Below are 21514 nucleotides of genomic sequence, written 5' to 3'. Positions count from 1 at the left end.
CCTGACTTTTTTTAAAAAAATCTGTTCTAACATTCTTGTAATGCAGATACTTAAGAGCTCTGCACACACTGCTCTGTTGTCGATTTCACATAATGAGTTTACAACAACAATATAATGGCACCTACTTATAAACTCAATGGGGACTCTGCACTTGGCATAACTTGTGAAAGCATGTGAAGCTAACTTAACACTACAGATACGGCAAGCCTTACCGTCCCTCAACAAGTTAATGTTCAAATCACTCCCCACATAAGTGATATATGTTGAAATTACAAGTGTTAAACAATACATCATCTTACAGATAATGATGACGAATAATGAGGAAATTGCTGTAATGTATATCGAGAAATTGGTCAATACTTTTATGTCATGAAGCATGTTTCTACCTTGTTTGGCTCAATACTACACATTGTTTTTATTTTTGCTCTAGCATCTAGTTTTGGGATAACTTGTATTCATTTGGAATCTTCCCAAAAGTATCACACAGCATATTTTGTTTATTATGTATAACGCTGAAGTAGTTACCAGTATGTCTAAGAAATTCCTTTTTATGTTCTGGCTGATGACTCACCGTGTCTACTATCCAGCTAGTTGTCTTGTTTACTCTTAGCTTATTTAAAATAGTGAGTCAGGCTAACCATGGCAATAGGGAAAGGAACCCAACTGAAGAGATCCTTACAATTAAGCTATCATTTTTGGTAAACATTTTTGGAAACAGTGATCAACAGGGTATTATATTTTAACCAAAGTTCTGTCTTGATCTCAACACTTATGTCTCAATAACATAGGTGGCCGGTTTCGGTAATAGTTATATAACCATCTTCAGGCCCATGGCTTCCTTGGAGGATGGTAGGCGGAGCTCTCCTCAGCTGTTACGAAGTCAAGTTGAAGTGTTGCGATCAAGACTGAACTTTAGTTAAAATATAAGCTACCATTTAATTTGAAGACGGGTGTGGTGCAGATAGATTAATACAGGGTTATTCAAAATGAGCTATACACTTTCAGCTGACTGAAAGAAATGTCTGTATTTGGGTAAGGTCTTATAAGAGGGGTGTTCAATGAGTAACGAAATTTTGGTTGGAGTGGGGGGAGGGGGGGGGGGAGCTAAATTTGTTGTGAGACATTCTGGAATATTCCTGATTGAACCCCTATAGTTTCATGAAGTTCCAATAGGTGGTGGCACTACACGTAGCCTTCAAAATGGTGTGTCATGGAGGTGTGTTCCAAGTAGACAGTATCACTGAGCATCACGGAAATTCATAGGCACTTGCAGAATGTTTATAGAGACCTGGCAATGAACAAAAACAGTGTAAGTCACTCATCACTGCAACAAGGTTGGGCGAATCTGTCCCTCTCCTACATGCTGGCTGGCTGCACACAGCTGTAGCTCCTGCAATGTTGGAATGTGTGGACACACTCATTCGAGGTGATCGATGGATCACAATCAAACAGTTCGCTGCACAACAGGACGTCCTGATTGTTAGTGCCAACACACTCATCCACCAGTTGGGGTATTCAAAGATGTGTGTCTGCTGGGTTCCTCGCCACCTAACAGAAAACCATAAAGAGTAATGAATCTGCGTGGAACTGCTTGCACATTAGGAGGTTGACTGTGACAAATTTTTGTCGAACTTTATCACAGATGAAACACAGCTTCACCACTTTGAATTGGAAACAAAACACAATCCATGGAGTGGAGCCACACCAACTACCCTCCAAAGAAAAAGTTCATATCCACACCCTATCCAGTGAAGTAATTGCAACAGTCTTCTGGGACTCTGAAGCAGTTATTCTGTTTGACGTCCTCCCTCATTGTGCAATGATCAACTCTTAAGTGTACTGTACTACTGTCAGGAAAATGACGAAACAACTTCAATTTGTTCATTACCACAGAAATGAAAACTAACTTCCTGTTCTCCATGACAGTGCAAGACCTCACAGAAGTCTGTGCACCCGAGAGGAGCTCACAAAACTACTTCCTCATCAACCCTACATGCCGAATCTCGCACCTTCTGACTTCTATCTGTTTGGCTCAATGAACAATGCACTTTGTGGGAAGCAGTATGTGGATGATGGGGAGGTTATTGATGCAGCAAGATGTTGGGTTCAACATCGACCAGTAGAATGTTACCATGGGGGCATAAAGGCCTTTCCAGTAAGGTGGCATACGGCTGTCACATTGAACAGAGATTACGTTGAAAGTAAAATAGGGTTTTGTAGTGAGAAGAGCAGGGACTAATATGTGGTATACTGGATCCCGAATAAAACCAATCTGCTTTCAGGAGCGAAAAAAACTGTTGTATTACTTACTGAACATCCTTTGTATAATTATTGTATGGATATAGCAACTCAAGAAGTTTGTTAAGTGTTTTTTCCCACCCCTTCAGCAACAAGACTCATGCTTATTTCATTCATCTATTCAGTGGGTCTTCATTAGTAAAGGAACACTTGAAAACACAGTTAAACATTTCAGCTTTTTGCTTTGCTACCCTCAATTTCGGTTCCTGTCTCATTCGCTAGGAACTGGACAGTCACATTGGTGCCACTAAAAGCCTTTACATACGGCCAGAATTTCTTTGGGTCCTGTGACAGATCACTTGACAATATTCTGCCATGGTAGTCATTGGAGGTATCACGCTTTGCCCTCTTGGCAGACAAATGTGTTTCATTCACCGTTTCTCTATTTATAGCCCAAAGCTTCATTTTACACTTATTATGCAGTAATCTGTTTCTTTGTAAGTTTATATATTGTGACTATATACCATGGAGGTTCCCTCCCATTATGAACTGTTTTGCTGGGTTCATATCTATTCAGTTCATGGTCCACTATTCTTTTAAACTTCAACCATAGTTCCTCTACACGCTTCTGTCCTGTGCTGAAAGTTGGGCGATTTCATCTCAAATCATACAGGTCAAGAGAGAATGTGTCGCACCGTTATTTCAAAGTTTGCTGCAAAAAAATTCATGTTGAAGATCCACACCCTACAAAACTACAACATTTTGATTTTCTGACGATTTATTAAAATGCTACAGACCTCTCTACAAGAGAATATTCATGAAAACGTCACAACGAGAGGGAAAATTGAAAAATTGTAATAAAGAAACCAAAAGTGATACAGATCTGAATTTATTTTCAATAAACACTTTGTTCCCAGTACTATGAGACATGATTCATACACACATATCTCAGCGCTCTCTCTCTCTCTCTCTCTCTCTCTATCTCTCTCTCTTTTTTTTTTTTTTTTTGGGGGGGGGGGGGGGGGGGGCATAAACTATGAAAATTTGAAACTTTTTGCAAATTCCAAAATTATGTTTTGAAAATATGAACAGTCACAGGATGTTAACTGTATTGAGATAGGATAAAGTGGAAGGATTGCTAACTGTCAACTATGACATTAATGCATTAAATTCTTAAACTGCCAAAATATTTGTACTTAAAGATGAAAGAATCTGAAAGTTTTTGGTGATTTAGAAATTATTTTTTCGAAAACCCCCATCCTAAATGTTTTAGAACTTGATGGTACATTAGTTGGTCATTATACTTCGGGAATGTACAATCAGATTGGGTAAGACTCGTCTGTACAAAATGTGAGAAATCTTTTAGGTAGACCTAGCTCTACTCGCTAGGTCAAAAAAATCATGGACACTTAAGTACCGCTGATTTTAAGTAAATATCATGCAAAACTGGTATTTCTGAATCAAAATAATTACTTTACAACATTACAAGTGAGTGGGAAAACAATTCATAATTTCATTCAAAAGCATTTTATACCAATTATTTACAAATTATTATTGTCTTCTGTCATGATTGTACTTCATGACTTTCCATGAATTAAAACTGCCTACAATGTAACATCAACACTGCACTGTTGAAAGGAGTTCACTTGGTTTTTTCCATCTGCTTTCCATCAAACTTGTATAGCCGAGCCGAATTTGCACACAGACAAGGATGATCCAACACGAGAAGTACTTGGGAAATGGGAACTGCACACTGATCTTTTGATGATTGCCATTTGAAAGAATTAGCAGGACCATGAGGTGTCATAAACGAGACAGTTATATCTCGCAGCTCATGAGAGTCACTATTATCTGTCCCACCCATCACTGATTGTCATACACACAAGAAATGAAGTGACTCACTACAAAGTCCTCTAGCAGTTTTTAAAAAGAGATGTTGCATCATCAGTCACACACACGTTTAGGAAATGCATGGCCCCTAGATGCAATGTAATCAATTATCATGCTGTCAGCGTAGCATGCATGTGGAGTCATGAATGAGATCATTACTGACAATAGCAAAACAGTGTGATGCTTCAAGGAACCGGGCAACACATGTGAATATTGATACCTGTAGTGTGTGCCAGTCGTAATTTTGAATTTTGTTCTGCAAAGCAACAGACCAGTTACCAACAAAGTCGAAATGAAGAACAAATGTGTCAGTAGTCTGGGATATGGTTGATTTTACTTTTGTTATGACCTATCTCTGAATCCTCCGGATATGATGGTGAGCTATTCCTTTCATGACCCAACACCTAACCTCTGTAAAAAAACTTCTCTGGCTCTACTGTCTTCTTCACCAACTCCCCTTCCTCCCACAATGCATAGGTTATGTCATTGTCAGTATCTTGACGGTGTAATGCTTCAACAGCCATCACTCCAGCACCATGACACATTGCACACTCCTGCAACCAACATTTATCTTGGGGCTCTCGACATATACACAATAGCACCAGGTCCATCTCTGTTTACTTCTTTCCTGGGACACTGGTTATGGCGAAACAAACACGTTTCAAATTAGTGCAGTAAATACATATGCATACTTCCTTCACTGGCTAGCATTTTACCCATTTTGGTCATAAGGAGTAGAATTTTGTAAGGCCAATTTTTAAATCGGAGTTCTCCTTTTTCATTAGGAGCTACACTTTTTAACTTTTCCACAATTTTCACTAACAGAGATAACATCAGCCTGGTTAGGACTTTGCCTGCTGCAATCTTTGTCATTACTTAGGTAATATTCCAGAGGAACAATAAGCGTATCATCTTGCAATGGATGCCCGCAGTATGAATCTGGGTAAGCCCAAATACCTCTCTCATTCTTTATTTTATGAGTTTTTGAAATCAAATAATGTGAGGAAGTGGGTATGTCTTTCTGTATCTGCTGCTTAGAGCAGCTATGTTGCATCAGAGTCAGTAACTGTACCTTTTCAGTATAGGTGACTGCTGAGCTATCAGTATTTAGGTTTTGAAACCACACATCACATTCCGTACACATATCGCTATCTTCAGGTTCTGCACCAAGTGTATCTACATTACACAATTCATAAAGTTTTGAAAATGTTGCTTATGTAATACTTGTTTCAATTTGTTCCACTCTTATTTTTAAATACTGTTTTCTTCTTGTGTGTCTTACCTTTCTTGGATGTTTAAGGGGGTATATAGTAGGGGCTATAGCAGAAATTCTGACATTCAATGCATCAACAACTTCACACCCAGAAATATAAACATCTGCAATGTCTTCTTCAGTTTCACATTTGGGTGATTGTGATCATTCAGGCGGGTGGTCACTAAATTTTTACTTGTAGCGAATGTAGCAATTCCTGAACAATGGATGTGATGCTAATACTGTTACTTGAGGCCCAATATATTTCTGCAGCACATCTGAAAGGTTTCCAACAACTGTCAAGTGTTTTTCCACGTCCCGTAAACATCACCTTCTTGTGCCTTTTTTTTGTATTCCACGCACCCCATTCTTTCACTACTGTATTTCCTCACTAACACTGTTATCTAGCAAGAAGTTCAAATCAAATACAAAATGCGATGCAGAATGGTTTATGTGCAAATTCTCACTTGTTTGTTAAACAGAAGAGTGCAGGAAAAAGTGTTGCCAACATGCATATTGCACACTAGGAATTCAGTGAGATATGCAGAATGTTTAAACATTTTTAATACTTACACAGAAAAATATTACTCACTGTCTTTGCACTAATTACTAATATGTTAAACAAACAATATTGTGTGTAGTTCTCAAAAGGTTTCAGATGGGGTTTTTGGAGTGAACAATTTGTAAAAACACAATTTTTTACATTTTTAGTAATTAATACTTACGTAATACAGAGAGCTGGAGCAGAAAAGATATTTATAATTACACCAGTAGTATCTGGTAATATGACAGAAAAAACAGCATTCTGTGGCTTTTCAAATTAGGAAAAAAATTTAAGTGGAAAAATTACCTTTAATTTCTTTTTTTTTTTTCTTAAATTTGTAAGCTAAAGGAAGTCCGTAAGTGCACAGGTGATAACTGAATTTCAACACACTAAGAGGGAGTTTTTTGATCCCAAACACCTGCCAGGTCTCCAGTACTTTTGGTTTATTAGTTATATATTTTTTGGCCTATAGGATATTCCATGTAAAATAGTACACACCTATAATTTTAAAAGCTTAAAATTTGGTACTTTTTATATATTGTTTCAAAAGGCCAGACTTTTAGTTGTATGGCAACAATGGTTGGTTGCCTATTATTGCTTTCCCTCCATAATTCATAGCTATTTTATAAGGTCATATGTTTTTCATGTGATAAGAATGTGAATTATTGGAAATTCTGGACCTTCATTTCAACTAACCGGGAGATAAAAATTAGTATATCATTATTTATATTACAGTTACCTACCCGAATGTACTGCAAAAACAGTATAAAATTGATGTAGGTAAATTATAAGTAAGGATAAATGACATAAGACAACAGCACGAACTTTCATATAACATGAGTCAGTTTCACGTAATTAAGTTTTTATATTAAGAGGAATATTAGAGCTAACTTTCTCTTGTTCAGCAATTTAATTCTCTGTATGAATGTGTAACTAACAACACTATTAAAAATTTCCCAATTTCAAACAATATAATAAGAACAGAAAATTAAATGTGTGATCTGAGTCACAGTTATTATTTTTAAGTTTAAAAGAAGATTATGCTCTTACCAGCAGCAGAAAGACAGAAAAGGAAGGGGGGGGGGGGGGAGAGTTAAAGCGTGAAGGATAATATGAAGAATTTAAGGAGAAGCACCTTCGGGGGGGGGGGGGGGGGGGGGGGGGGGGGGGGGGGGGGGGGGACAGAAGCAGAAAAACTCCTTCAGCTGAGTCAACATAAGCAACAGCTGTTGTTATTAAAAGAAAGAAGAGCTAGAACTAGGGAGAAAGTTAGAAAACATAGGCAACGTAAAAAGCAAGATCTGCAACCAAATAATGCTGGTTTGTTGCCGTGTAAGTCACATAGTGCTCTGGGTAAAGCCATGGCTTGAGCCAATAACTACTTCTCATCTTCACCGGGACGTGAAGTTCTAGTTGTTCATAAGTTGTTCCGTGACTTGTGTGGAAATTCATCAGATGGAAAGTCTGAAAGACCCAGCCATGGTAGTAGTTCACAAAATCGAGGTCTTAATTCTAAATATACAGAGTTGGTAGCTGGTTTCTACTGTCGTGACCTTAATCACCAGTCACCAGGCACGAAGAACACAATAGTGATTGGCGAAAATAATGAGAAAATGAGCACTCATATTCATCACTTAGGACTTGTCCATCATGGAAACACACAAAGCATTCAAACAGGAACATCCTTAAGTTCAAACTGGGAAATCTAAGTTTGCGGAAGTACAGCCACCACATGTTCAGTTAAGCAGCAAACTACTTCATAAAGTACGTTGTGTAAATATCACGAAAATTTCATAAATGTTATCGGCAGCCTTCAGAGGAAACACGATAATATTTCAGCGTACAGCATCACATTTGTATTGACCATCATATGCCAGCCACCCAGCGAGCTTTGTTGGTGGAATGAAGGTAACACATGCCAAAATGGTAGAGGTTTCAACAAAGCCTATAAAATTGATGAGACGGAAATTGTGAATTTATCATGGTATTTTTGAATGATGTAAGAAAATGGTTCAAAATTATTGAAGTCAAAGAAGGCTCTATAGTTGATACAGTGAAGTACATAATTTCCTTAATTCCTCAGTTTCTTCTTCATTACCATAAAAGAGCACTCAGCCTGCATCTTATTATCAGCAAAAGGGAATGGCTCTGAGCGAAAGTTATAAGCCATTTGCATTGCTGCATGTTTATTTTGCTGAAAATTACACTTGTGTTTATCAAGATGAGGTGCAAAGTGCACATTGGGCACAAGCAAAAGTTAGTATTGCCACTGTGGCATTTAGGTTCTCATCAACTAATTGTTGCTGTTTCAGAAAATTTAACCCATTCCAAGGATATTGTGATTGCTAACATTGGCAAGACAGTGTTAGTTATACCTGAAAATGTGAAGGTAGTTTCAATCTGGTTAGACGGACCTGCCTCACAATTTAAAAACAAATATATTACTGTTGCTGTACCTAAACTTCAACTGTTCCACAACATGGAAATCTATTGGAACTTTTTTGTTACACCCAATGGTAAAGGAGCCATAGATGGAATTGGTACTGTTGTGAATTGGCAAGTGTGGAATGCGTAAAAAAGTGAAAATCCATAGTAGGTGATTCATCACCTTTTGCTCAGACAGCTGCCAGTACCACAACTATGCAGGTTTTTCATATGTCTGCTGATGAAATCCAAGGAATCAGTTTGAGAGTTAATCCGGCTAGTGAGTTAGAGGCTCAAATATTTTCTTCAGCATCATCAGTACTAAACATAAAAAGCATTCACTGCTTTCACTACAAGATAAAGAGTACTACAAAGATATCTACTATCTCCAGAGAATTTCTCTGCTGCAGATCATCATACTGAATAAACTCTAGAAAGTTTGAAAATTGGAGGCCGGTGCAAAGTAGAATATGATGGTAAATTCTATGCTGTAGAAGTACATGCAATTTTTGGAAATTCTTACCCAATCAGTGCAATGGAGCATGCTGGTTACTATTGGAAATGGGCCTGCAAAATGTGATGAAATTCTGTACACACAGCCAAAATTATAAGAAAACTAATCTACCTGATGTTGTCAATGCAAGAGGATAATTTCAATTCACTGACTTTTAACTAACTTACAGTTTTTTTCCCTAGGTGTCATACTTTTATAATTTATCATAGTGTTTACAAAGTGAAATGTTAATGATAAGTACCTTATTTGGTAAACAATGTCAAATTTTCATTTTTCTGCTCACAGGAAAAAGTTTTTCCAACAATAAGTAGCAAGTAACACGAGTCACATAACATTGTGTCACATAACATTGTGTCATGTGCTTTTTTCAATATATTACAATGTTTTACATGGTATAAATATTTTTAGAAATCTGTAACTGTGTGACTGCCAGCATAATATGCATTTTTTGTGATAAAAACCAGATCCATACTCCCTAATAGTCTGACACTTTTGATCTAAAATGCACATTAGCAATAGGATGTCCCACATTTGTAATGTGAGTCACTATATAAAGTACATTCTTGTCCCGTAATTTTAATGTGCTTCCCTGCTTAAATATTAATTCAAGATCTTTGCCTGAATAACACAATATATAATGATGAGTTACAAAGGAAAATATAGGTTTCTAGATTGCTAAAAAGGCAACATAATAAAACACCGATTTCAAAATGTAACATGAGTCACCATGAAATCTCCCCTCTACTGTTTTAAGAGTTATCATCAAATTATACATTTTTGAAAAGGCCATACAATCCACAAAAAATTCAGATGAAATGAAAATATATTATTTATTAACACTTATGATATAGAGGTCTAATATATATGTTTCCCAGAGAAATTCATGACCGGGAGTTGCCATAACCTGTATGATTTGAGATGAAATCACGCAGTTTCACATTCCTCATGACATATCACACTACTGATTTTTTATCTAGTTTACAGAACATATATATGTTTCTGCTTGTTTTAGTTGTCCTTTGTACTTTGGTAATCATTGTTGCCACAGTTGCATCACTATCTGTTTCAAATAGTTTTCAGAGAAGACATTTAGTAAAGTTTCACAGGAAGTCTTATCACGTCCACCACTAACAAAATTGGGATAACAGAAGCATCCAATTCCACCCCTCTGCTTTGATCAATGACATCACCAATATGGCAGAAACGACCATTCACAACAACTCCCATACCGCTCCTATCCACACCACCAGAGAGCACCACTGATCACATCAAAACGACACCTACAAATACGCCACTCTCACAAACTAAACTCCGCTCCATCATGATGTCACACACCACAACAGCTTTACATCACAGGTCAAAGCCGACGGGTGGAATCTGATGCTTCCGTTGACCCACAAAATTGTAATTTTTCCAATGAATTCTGAGATGATTAAATTTTCCATCAATGATCACAGTATGATTAGGGAACTTACGTACAAGTGAGATGAGGTTTTCTCTAAAGTTTTCAGTTACTCAGGAGATAAGTCTGGTGGGCAATAGAAGGATCTAATTCTTTTTTGCCCACACCTGATACTGGGTCATGTCCAAACAATCTCACATACAGCTTCAATTTCTATCTTGACGGATTCAAGTTTCTTGTCCTCTGCGACAAATACACTACCTCCATTTCTCATTATCCCTATCCTTTCAATATACATTTAAATTTTTTCCAGACTTCTCAGTGCTACCAATTTTTGGTGCCAACCAGCTTTCTGTACCAGTATTACGTGAGCTTCACTGCTTTTCATGAGTGCTTTAAACTCTGACACTTTGTTGAGAATGCTTCAGCAGTTTACCATTAGGATTTTAATATTCTAATGGATGGGAGGCATTTCTTTTGATCTTACACTGATACTTCTGGGTTTCCCACAGCAATTGTTTTTTTGCATTGGATGGAGAGTTGCCTAATCTAAAAAAAAAACCTTGTGTGCACCCCACACACAGCTACCCGAGTAGCATCTACTGGCGTGTAGTGCATGCCTGGCCCATTTATGGGGACCCTACAGCTCTCAACGCTATGGTGCAAGTCCAGAGAGTCTGAGCCTAGCTTGTCATATAACCTTTGAAGTCTGATTCAATCCTTCCAATGGCCTCAGATCCCAAGCACCATGATCAGTTCTGGGGACAATGGTTCCAGGAAAATTGTACAAATTGTGGCCTTCATTCAAACTACACATACCTTACTGGCCATTTCAACCATCTCTGAAATGACCCAAGACAGACATCGTTTGTTCCAACATAAGCCACAATCTGCCGTTGGTTGCACCTTGTTCCCTCTATGGCTGCTGGAACAGCCTCTTCAACAGCTGACTCAAGCCCCACAGACATATACACTGAGTGCACCTGGTGTCCCTTCCTGTCCCTTGCTGCCATTTACATAGAGGTAAATTATTTGGAGTAGCCTACAGATCTATGAATGGAAATATGGGCATGCTACTAATTTTAGGGGTTAACCGAAGTGTCCGATTCCACCTGTCGGCTTTGAACTGTGATGTAAGGCTGTTGTGGTGTGTGACATCACGACAGCGCAGAGTTTAGTTTGTCATAGTGGCGTGTTTGTAGGTATCATTTTGATATGATTGGTGGTGCTCTCTGGTGGTGTGTGTATATGTTGTGTGTTAGGGGATGTTTTTGGTTTAGTTTGAGTGTGTGGCGTATTTATAGGTGGCATATTGTTGTGGTCGGTGGTTCTCTATGGTGGTGTGTTTATGGTTAGTGTGTTATGTGGCGTATGGGGTTCATTTGCATGGTAGCATTGCACATGTTTGGTATCGATGGTGACTGTGCTTTCAGCGAAATATTTTTCAGTGAGTTAACGATTTTGATTTTGTTACGTCAACGTTATTGTAGTTTTTTTCTGTTATTTGTGTGTGAATTTTGGTAAATCGCTTTGTTTATGTCTTTGTAGGTGTGGATATGACTGACAAGGTCAACAGTTTTCGGCTGTCGGCGATGATGGGAGACTGTGTTGTCTCTAATAAAATTTCTTCAGCTATTCGGCCTGCTGGCTGAAGTCGTGAAGAAATCTTGTATTTTGGACAGAATACATTACAAATTAAGGCAGAGAAATATGAAGGAGGTTCAATTTTTCCAAAATGCTTTCTGATAATGTGATTGGAAACGACTGTTGTAGTACATAAATGAGAAGGCAAAACAATGGTAAAACACTGTATTCTCAAGCCATCACTCACTGCTGATTAACACTTAGGCTACCAGAGTGGAAACTGCTGGTAATATGCATCCAAGGAAACAGGAAACATGCTAGGAAATCAAATTTTTGCAACATTCCTAAAGTGACTTCACATTTAGATTTTTCCTCATTCCATCAGTAGATGCCAGGAAACAGTGTTTGATGTGTGATTCTGCCCTAGTTCTTCTCCGCCCCCCACCCCCATTTTTAAATACTTTGATGTGATGTCAGACTGTGTGTAGTGTAGTACGAGATGTGTGTTACATTGGTAGCTGACAATTTGGTTATGGATTGACAAACCCTACAAATGTGAAAGTGGAATAAAGGGTGTGGATAACGTGTACTGATCTGTAGTGTAGCCTGATGTCTATGTCCATGTTTGCTCCATGTTCAACATATTTTCATCATAAAAACTTGAACTGAAAAAATAAATTCAATAAATCTGTACAGCATAACAAACAAATATCCAAGTAGTCCTAGTATTTTGGTGCACATTATGTACACATCACAAAGTATGAAATATGCAACTAAGAAGAGAAGGCACTGTGTAACTGTAATTGAAAAGCAGCTAAATATTTAACCTTCTTTTCTGAAGAAACTACAAGTGAATTAAAAATTCATAGATAATGTAGTAATGAGGAGGAAAATGAAGGTCACGAAAAAACAGAAAAAAGACCCTTACTGCTACATACTAGAATTTAATTCTGAAAAAAGCACGATTGCTGTATCTTAATCAGAGACCTGTAAAGCGTTGACAGTCATATTTTATACTTAGCATTAGTATCTAAAGTGTGAAGAAATTGCATAGCAATAAAAAGTAACTATATGGTTAAAATATAGCCTAATTACAGCATTATAGGTCTACAGGCACCGTTTGCAATTCCTCATACTGGTACTGAAATGAGAGCTGTCTTGAAAAGGACAAGAACAACTCAATTTCAAGTTGAACTTAAGAACACAGTTCCATAACTAGGAATTTATTATTACTCAGTAGCATTCAAAGGAACCCCGCAACCAACAAATCAATGGCTCCATATATTGTTACACAAAAATTTCAAACTAGAAAATTATTGTTTAAAGAAAAAATTGGTTTAAGGAAGAGCACCAAATTTCAAATGTGCTGTCTCAGCTCTAAAACTATCTTTCTTAAGAAAAAACATATGTATACTTACAAAATATCTAAAAGATGTTAATGGGCGATCGCTTTCTTTCCAGTTCTAAGGTAAGCTTGGAAAAACTCAAGTTCACAATGTATACCGGTACTTCCAAAATGTCTAATGAAGTATAAACTTTCTGCACAGGTATTCAGCATCACTTGCACACATTTAAAAACACAACACTTCGAAAGGATTATTAAATATACATAAAAAAAGGTGAAGGTATTTGCTTTTCTGTATACTTGTAAATTTACAGAAGGAAACACAAAACAGTAAAATTGCTGAAATTAATATCAAGGTAAAAAGATCCAGTCAAGTTTTAAATTAGCTACTATGTCATCACTAAACATTTTTAAGATTGTCTTTGGAGCTATATGTCTAACGAATCGGAGAGTTAAACTAATTTAGCCAGGGATGTTTCAAGCATTCTGCAGCAGTTGCACGACGTTCTGGATCAAAGTCCAGCATAGGGCGAAGAAAAGCTGTGAATTCTCTTGCTTCCTTTGGGTCCCAATCGTATTTTTCAGTTAAGACTTCAAAAAGTCCCCACGGCTTCAAACCCGAGATTCGGCGCAAATCACATTTTTTATTAAAGAACTGGCGGGAATGTTTGCCAGACATAGCTATCCTTCGAGGTATTTCACCCAAAAGTTCAATAATATGAGCCAAATGATCTTCATCACGAGAATAGTCTTCCCCTGAATGTGGCTCAAAGAGATAATCCCCTGTAGCAAGTTCAAATGCCATGCATGCTGTACTCCAGATATCTGCAGACGTGCCATATCCAGCTCCCAGAAGGACCTCCAATGAACGATACTGGCGTGTTTGTATGTCCTCTGTGAAATGACGGTAAGTCCAGCAAGCATTTCCTAAATCTGCTATTTTTACTTCAATATCACACACCACAAATGCTGGGTCCAGTTCAGGTTTTGCATCATGACTAAATGATGTATACCCAGAAGATTGGCGGGATGGTCTACCAGTAACAGATTTTGTTTCTTTCTTTCTTGTTGTTTTATTAACAGGACATGTTCCACTCTCACCAGCTCCTTCATCACATTTTTCTGAGTTACACAGCTTCTGAGAATCAGAACTTGAGGTCTCTTCTGCAGCACCATCTCCCATTGACTTGCTGTGTTCTTTTTTATCTATCCCATTTTGATATGCAGTGTCTATTACCTTTGAGCTGGCATCATCATCATCTTCATCATGCACCTCATCAAACACCTCAGACTGAGTTTCAGCAGATTCTCTATTATCTTCTGGTGACTGGCACTCCAATTCCAGTGCCATCTCTCTCCTCTTCTGTTCTTCAGTCTCTTCGATCTGTTCCATTTGCTTTCTCAGCAGTTCAGTCTGGCGCTTTGCTTTCTTTTTTAATTTCTTCTTCTTATTTTTTGACATTTTTACATTTGGATCCGGTTCCTCCCTTGGTGCAGTGCTGACTAATGATACAGGCAGTTTAAGGCCCATTGTATGAAGTTCTGTAGCCTCGCAGGCAAGTCTCCTAATATAATTTTCGTCTACACATACCAAAACGTTTTCAGGTTTTATATCAGTATGAATAATTTTACATTTGGTATGTAAGTAGTCCAAACCTTCTAATACTTGTCGAATAATAGATTTTACATTCTCTGTTGGAATGCCATGGTAGTTACTTCTGATGATTAATTTTAACAAATTATGACCAAGAACTTCGAATACCATACACACGTGTGTTCCATTAACACCACTTATTTTAAAATCGTCCAAGAGTTGTACTGTTTTGTTTCGTTTATGATCGTTAACATCACTTTCCCGCACGACTTTCAACAGTTTTATTTCATCTAAGGCAGTCTCCGTGAAATGTGAAGCACTCTTCACAACTTTCAATGCCACAAATTTCTTGTCATACAGATCCCAACAAAGCCATACAGTTGAAAAATGACCCCAACCTAACTTTCGTGTGACACGATATCTTCCGTTAAACAAATCACCTATTTTGACTGGATGGTAACCACCTTTGCAATAATCTGCAGGATCCTCCTGCTCATCATCGTCGGAGCTGAAATAATCATCTTCATCTTCTATAGTTTCGTTTGAAGACGAATGAGATGGTTCTACTTTATTTGAGTATGCTCTTCCATCTCTTTCATTTTTTCCTTTTCTTTTACCAGGTTTCGGGCGTTTCTTTTTAGCTTTAATAGCAAATACTCTCCGATTCACATCAGTTTTCGAATTCATAGCAACGCTTCAACTTATGTTTCTCAAATTTAAACATACAAATATTTGACACACATCCCTCAAACTACGATCGTTATTGTTTGAGCATGGCGGCCGGTGACAACAAAACCCTAGATATTCCCTCTGACGCAATGAACACAATGATCGTATGGTTAAATAGCATACTGGACTTCATTTACTACACCTGGAGACGTTTATCACACACTATTATTTAGGAGGCACTTCACAACGTAACTTCACCACCCTCAAACACAGATACACTGACATCGCCATTGCTAGAAACATTACAAGTAGCAATTTTTCCAAAGAAAATTCAACAGTGCATAAAAAAAGGAAAGCAGTAAATGCTACCAACTTCCACTGCGTGTAGCAATTAGTTCTAAAGATTACTACCTGTTTTTAACTGATTAACAGTAATTGTATGAGCGCGTGCATCTTTTCGTTGAATATTTGTTTTATGTCAATTATCATTTTTGCCAACATAGCTTTAATACAAGGCTACATCACCGGATTATAGTATTGCCACTGGATGCGCTGTTGTATAAACCGGAAACGCGGTATATTGTGAACTGTGCAGTGGCGGGAGAGTGAGTGTGAAGTGTAGTGTTTGTAGTGTGTGAGATTTCAAAATAAAAATGTCACAGAGTTCAATTACAAATTACTTTATCAAACGCAAAAGACATACAGCAGATGATGTTAAAACGCAGTCTAAAGTACTTATCATTGATAAACGAAACGAAAACTTACAAAACGATTCATGCAAAACGATACTACGAGGTGACGCTAAAGCTGATGGAGAAAACAGTAACAGGAAAATTATATTGAAATGTTCTTCGGACAGCCAGAATCCTGTGCAAAAAAGCACTTTGAGTGAACAAAAAAATAAGTCAAATATCAGACGTTGCGGAAAGAAGACGCTCCCAGAAAAGAGAGTTTCATTTAATTGTGATATCAGAGAATCGTTTCAAAATGCAAACAAGAAGTTTCCAATCGTCGAGAAAAGTGAGACACAGGTATAATCGTTAATCACTGTAGCTGTTTTATTGTACTGTGTTTGAATTGCAGTTTACTTTTAACTTGTGATGTGTTTAGTGCTAGAAATATATAGTGAAAGTGTTGCACAGCTTTTGGGAAGCCTTCAGACACATTCAAGAAGAACCGTTGTACTAAGTAAATTAATGACACTTTGCACTTTACAATTGTCTCTAAAGGGTTAAATTTCCAAAGTGTCTAGCGTCTGAAAAAACTAATTTTGTTGTGCTATTTTTAACATTAGACATTTTGCACAGTTGCGTAGGATATGTCAGAAACGTTTAGAAATTGTGTCTTTAGTGTTTCCATATTCATTAGCATTGTAACAAACCATAGCTGAATGCTTAATTTTAACATTATAGTCCCAAATATGCCCATTAGGCATGCAGATGTGGTCTTGTTGACTTTAAGCTTTACCTTAACGTTTGTAACTGTACTCCCAAATCCTACATATTTCTTCACTTGCTGACTGCCTACCCCCTCCAATCCTGATGCTCCTTACGTGAACCATTTGTGTTCACCATTTAACTCAACAGCAAGTCTTTCTGTTGTTGTTGTAAGTTTGGTCTAGTTCGTTATACATCAACCAGATACCATTTGTGTCATTATTCAGGCATAGTTGCCAACAGTTGGCTCTGCATTGGCTAGAGATTTTGATTGGATTGCCATTGTATGCTAACTCCACTTACTACAAATGTGTCTCCACCCAATCCTGCAGTTTAAATGGAACCAAGTTTTTATTGTATCTCATATCAGATGAATGTTGTAGTAATCAGTGTGAAGACTGGTTTGATGCAGCTCTCCATGTTCATCTAACTTTTGTAAGTTTTTCATTTCTACATTATTCTTGCAACCTATATCTGGTATAACCTTCCTATGATCACCAAATTGCACTACTTTACGTGCAAATTAAGTTTGCATTTGGCACAGTGGCTGTTGGGAGCACTGTAAAGGCATCTCCCATTTACAGTCGCTCCCCACAGCCATCACACAAAGTATCAACATAGTTTGCACAAATGGTAACTATTCCTCTATTACACCCTATCAAAATACCCTTTCTTTTGATCAAGTTATGTTGTAAAGTAGCTCTTTTCTTACCAATTTGATTTGGTGTCTGTCCATTAGTTGTATGACCCATCCAGTTAAGTAATTTGTTGTATCTGACGGAATTAAGATGTTATTAACAAACCTTAAAGTCGTCATTTCTTTCTCCACAAACTTCAATAAGAGGCCTTCTTTGTGTTATAATAGAGGGGAAAATTAAAATTAGGAGAAAGTTTATTTTCCTCAGTGGGCTATGTATTGTTCCTGCAGTTTGATGCATGTAACTGGAGCCTGTAGGCCCTATAACAGAAAAAAAGTGTGTGTTTGTGTATTAGTCAGTTACATGTTAATAACTTTGCTGATGCAGAGGTCCTTTGGTCTCTTCGGCTTCTCCTTTTTCCTGTTCACCCAGTGTTCCTTCATCTTCTGGCTATGTTCTTGTTGTCTCTGTTCAGTCCGTTGTCTTCGTTTGTTGTGTGGTGTCTCTTGTAGTTTTTTCCTTCTGATCAGGTTCCTAAGGAGTGTTTTGTTTTGTATTGTTTCCTGTGTGATGTTGAGTTGTTCCATGTTATTTGTTACTTCATCCATCCATTTGTTGTTTCTCCTTGTGCTGACTGAGTCCAAGGTCTGTCTCGTTATCCTATGTGGTGCCATTCTGCTGAGATGTCCATAAAACTGTAGTCTTCGTTTCCTGATTTGGTATGTTATTTTCTCTGTTTGTTCATATAGTTTTTCAGTTGGCCTCTTTCTCCATACCCCACCTTTTTGTGTCGCGCTAAATATTTTCCTGAATATTTTTTTGTTCCATCTTCTCTATCTGATTCGTGTCTGTCCTTGTACTGCTGTGGTCTTGGCTGCACATAGTGCTTCTGGTAGCACCATCGTCTCGTAGTGTCGTAGCTTGGCCTTTTGTGAGGTAGCTTTCTTATTTTAGTGATTCCAAGTCAGTTTGTTGGCCTTCTCTAGTTTTGCTCTTCTCTCTTCATTAGATACCTTATTTCTTCCTGTAATCTGTATTGTTTCTCCTAGGTACTTGAAATTTTTTGTTCTGTGTATTGTCCCATATTTTGTGTGTAGTGATGTGTTTTTTTTGGGTGCTCATGAACTATGTTTTCTTGTGTGAAATCTGTAGTCCGGTCTTGGCTGCGATTTCATGTAGTTCCTCTATGGATCTTATTGTTTCTGTTTCTCGTACCGTTATGATGGCTAACTCGTCTTGAGACACACACACACACACACAGTTGGTCTGCTTAAAATAAAACAAGAGAAGAAATATTTGATAACATCCTTGGTGTATTTCTTGTGTTACAGATAAAACTACCCAATTTGCTTTTCATATTGTGAGAAAGATGGTCAACTAGTTAGCATAGGATTTTACATGTTGTTGCAATCGTAGAGATCTTTTTGTGTGAATTTTACCTTCTAGATTTCTAAATAGTTTGCTTGTGGTTACAGGAAACTTTGCTTGAAAGTAAACCATCAGAGAATGGAAGCTCACAGCTCAACCAGGGTATTTCTCTGGAAGCTGGAGAATTGGTGGTATTGCAGGTATACTGATATCAACAGATCTTTGTGTTAAAATCCACATTCATATAATTTATTTGGTAATGACTGTAAAAATACCTTGTTTCATTACAACATAAGCGGACAGGAGTATTATTTGTTCCTTCCTCAACTATCATGTCCTACTTTCTGTTTTTGAAAATTATCAATTATTGTTACTGGTAAATTTTGTGTCTTGAAGACTTTTTTTCCATATGAGCACATATCCTTATCAGGGAAAAATATCAAACAGAAAAAATATTCAACAAAAATAATCACCTATTGATAATATAATGTAAATGGAAAGATAAAAAATCTACTTGCCAAGTGGCAGCAGGGGAAGGATTTAACTTTTACAAGCTTTCAGAGCCAGTGGCTCCTTCTTCTGGCACAATAGTTGAATGGGAAGGAAGAGGGGTGAAGGAAAAGGACTGGAGAGGTTTAAGGAAAAGGGTACAGTTCAGGAAAGTCACCCAGATCTGGGTGACTTCGTTTTTTCCATGCTGCCACTTGGTGAGTAGATTTTCTTTCCATTTACATTAGAAAAAAATTCAGACTCGGTGAAGAAACCCTGTTGGACAAAAAACAGCAAAAATAACTGTAATATGCCATAGATTAATAGTGTAGTCTTTGAATGGGAAAAACAGAAAATAAACATTAAAGTTTATTAAACTTTGATTCCATCTATAACATTGCATGTTCACAGAACTTCACATCTGTTTGTGTTAATTGACGTACTGCATTATATAAATGTCATCTATTTTTTGCATATTGATGGCATTACTAAAGTTGAATAAAATGTATTTAGGAAACAACTCTGAAATTAGCTGTTGGAAGTGACTATTAACAACATGGGATTGAACCGAGATAGTCGCCATCTCCCCAGTTGAAGCCATTGTTGTGCAGCCGTACTAACACAACTGTAGTATTTGTAACTCTTTTCACTGCACGTTAGACTGTGTTTCGCCCCACAAACTGTGAAGTTTGAGGAGACAACTCTTGGAGACGACATCTTTTTGAACTGTAAATTCCACATTTTCCCTCTTCTCCTAAATAAGTGATAAAGTACTGCAAGGATTAAGTTGTGCAGCAGCAGGAGGGGGGGGGGGGGAGGAGGAGGAGGATGATCTGCTTATGTGAATCAGGGATGAATTTCTGGGAGTATATATATCCCAACTCCTGAGGGGAGCCCACCCCTTAAGAAAAGCCAGCAGTCCTGTGAGCTGCGAGGGTAACACCGCTGGTTGGACGGGAGGCCAGCACCCTCTCTCCATAAAAAATTAAACATGCTTTCAAGACTACAAGTAAGCCTCGGAACATTACTGAAAAAAATAGACGACGTCAATGGCAAAGAAACGGTATACGATTTGGAACGTGGGATGTAAGGAGTCTGTACAAGACAGGAGCTGCAATGAGTGTGGTCAAGGAAATTCAGAGGTACAAACTAGACCTAGTTGCACTGCAAGAAATCCGGTGGGACGATGCTGGGAGCATTGATGTTGAAAACTGTACAATTCTGTATGGAGCCTGTGAACGAGGTCATCTGTTAGGCACTGGTTTCTGCGTCAGTAAGACGTTGGCCACTAATGTTTCAGAATTCGTTTCAGTCAACCCAAGAATATCTGTTCTAACACTGGAAGTAAAGCATATTAAGGCGACTTTTGTGAACTGTCATGCTCCCACGGAGGAGAGCGAATGTGAAGTGAAAGACGAGTTCTATGCACAGCTAGAGGCAGTGATGGATGCTATACCAAATAGACACCTGAGGATCCTCCTTGGTGATATGAATGCCAAGTTTGGGAAAGAACAAATATTCCAAGACGCAACAGGTAGCACAGTCTACACGACCTAAGCTGTGACAATGGAGTTAGGTTCATCAGCTTCGCTACATCATTAGGGTTGTTCATCTCCAGCGCAAACTTCCAGTGGAAAAACATACATAAAGGAACCTGGGTATCACCAGATGGGAGAACTGTAAATCAAATAGACCATGTTGCCATTGATCTCAGAGCCAAGAGATGGGTGTTAGACGTTAAGACAGCGTGGGGTGCCGAAGGTGGGAGTGATCATTTCCTGGTCAGAGGCCGTTTAAACATACAGTGTAAAGGAAGAACAGGGCCTAAGTTAAAAAGAGTGGAAAGGTACCATGTGGAGAAACTGAAAGATGAGGCAACGAAGACCAGATACCAGTTGCAACTTAGTAACCAGTTTGAAGCACTCAGTGAAGTGGATGCGAATCAGGACCTCGAACTAATGTGGGGAAACATCCAGAGCTCAGTTAGGGATACAGCAAAGGAAACACTCGTGGGAAACCCAGTGGGGAAGAAGATCTGGTTTGTAAAGGAATGTGCAGATGCCCTGGAAAGGAGAAAGGAAGCCAGGAACAAATGGCTGAAGGGGACAAATCTGGCACAGGCCAAAG

General features: G+C 38.0%; 3 protein-coding genes across 5 annotated transcripts in view; 1 reads left to right on the top strand and 2 right to left on the bottom strand.

Moving 5' to 3' along the window:
* Positions 1–21514, bottom strand: part of LOC126475450 (D-aspartate oxidase) — a 245700-nt gene that overhangs the window by 126698 nt on the left and 97488 nt on the right. The window contains exon 1 of one of the 3 annotated variants that reach the window (XM_050103324.1): positions 15868–15962. The exons of 1 other annotated variant lie outside the window; for it this stretch is intronic. The gene's annotated coding sequence lies outside the window, so the exon portion shown is untranslated. Of the gene's footprint in view, positions 1–13266; positions 13405–15867; positions 15963–21514 lie in introns of those variants that run through there. One more of the 3 variants, XM_050103319.1, reaches the window with a different exon arrangement.
* On the bottom strand, positions 13651–15753 carry LOC126475449 (SRSF protein kinase 3). Its single transcript, XM_050103314.1, has one exon. The coding sequence runs from the start codon at positions 15472–15474 to the stop codon at positions 13651–13653; it is 1824 nt and encodes a 607-aa protein (XP_049959271.1). The 5' UTR covers positions 15475–15753.
* The window catches only part of LOC126475448 (DNA replication factor Cdt1), a 97089-nt gene continuing 91586 nt past the window's right edge, over positions 16012–21514 (top strand). Inside the window, exons 1-2 of the mRNA XM_050103313.1 lie at positions 16012–16487; positions 19006–19098. Coding sequence (XP_049959270.1) covers positions 16110–16487; positions 19006–19098 — 471 coding nt within the window. The 5' untranslated portion in view covers positions 16012–16109. The remainder of the gene's footprint in view (positions 16488–19005; positions 19099–21514) is intronic.

The sequence above is a fragment of the Schistocerca serialis genome, chromosome 4 (assembly GCF_023864345.2).
Source record: "Schistocerca serialis cubense isolate TAMUIC-IGC-003099 chromosome 4, iqSchSeri2.2, whole genome shotgun sequence".
Classification (NCBI taxonomy): domain Eukaryota; kingdom Metazoa; phylum Arthropoda; class Insecta; order Orthoptera; family Acrididae; genus Schistocerca; species Schistocerca serialis.
The sequence above is the reverse complement of the archived record's forward strand: the minus strand, read 5'-3'. Positions and strand labels throughout refer to the sequence as shown.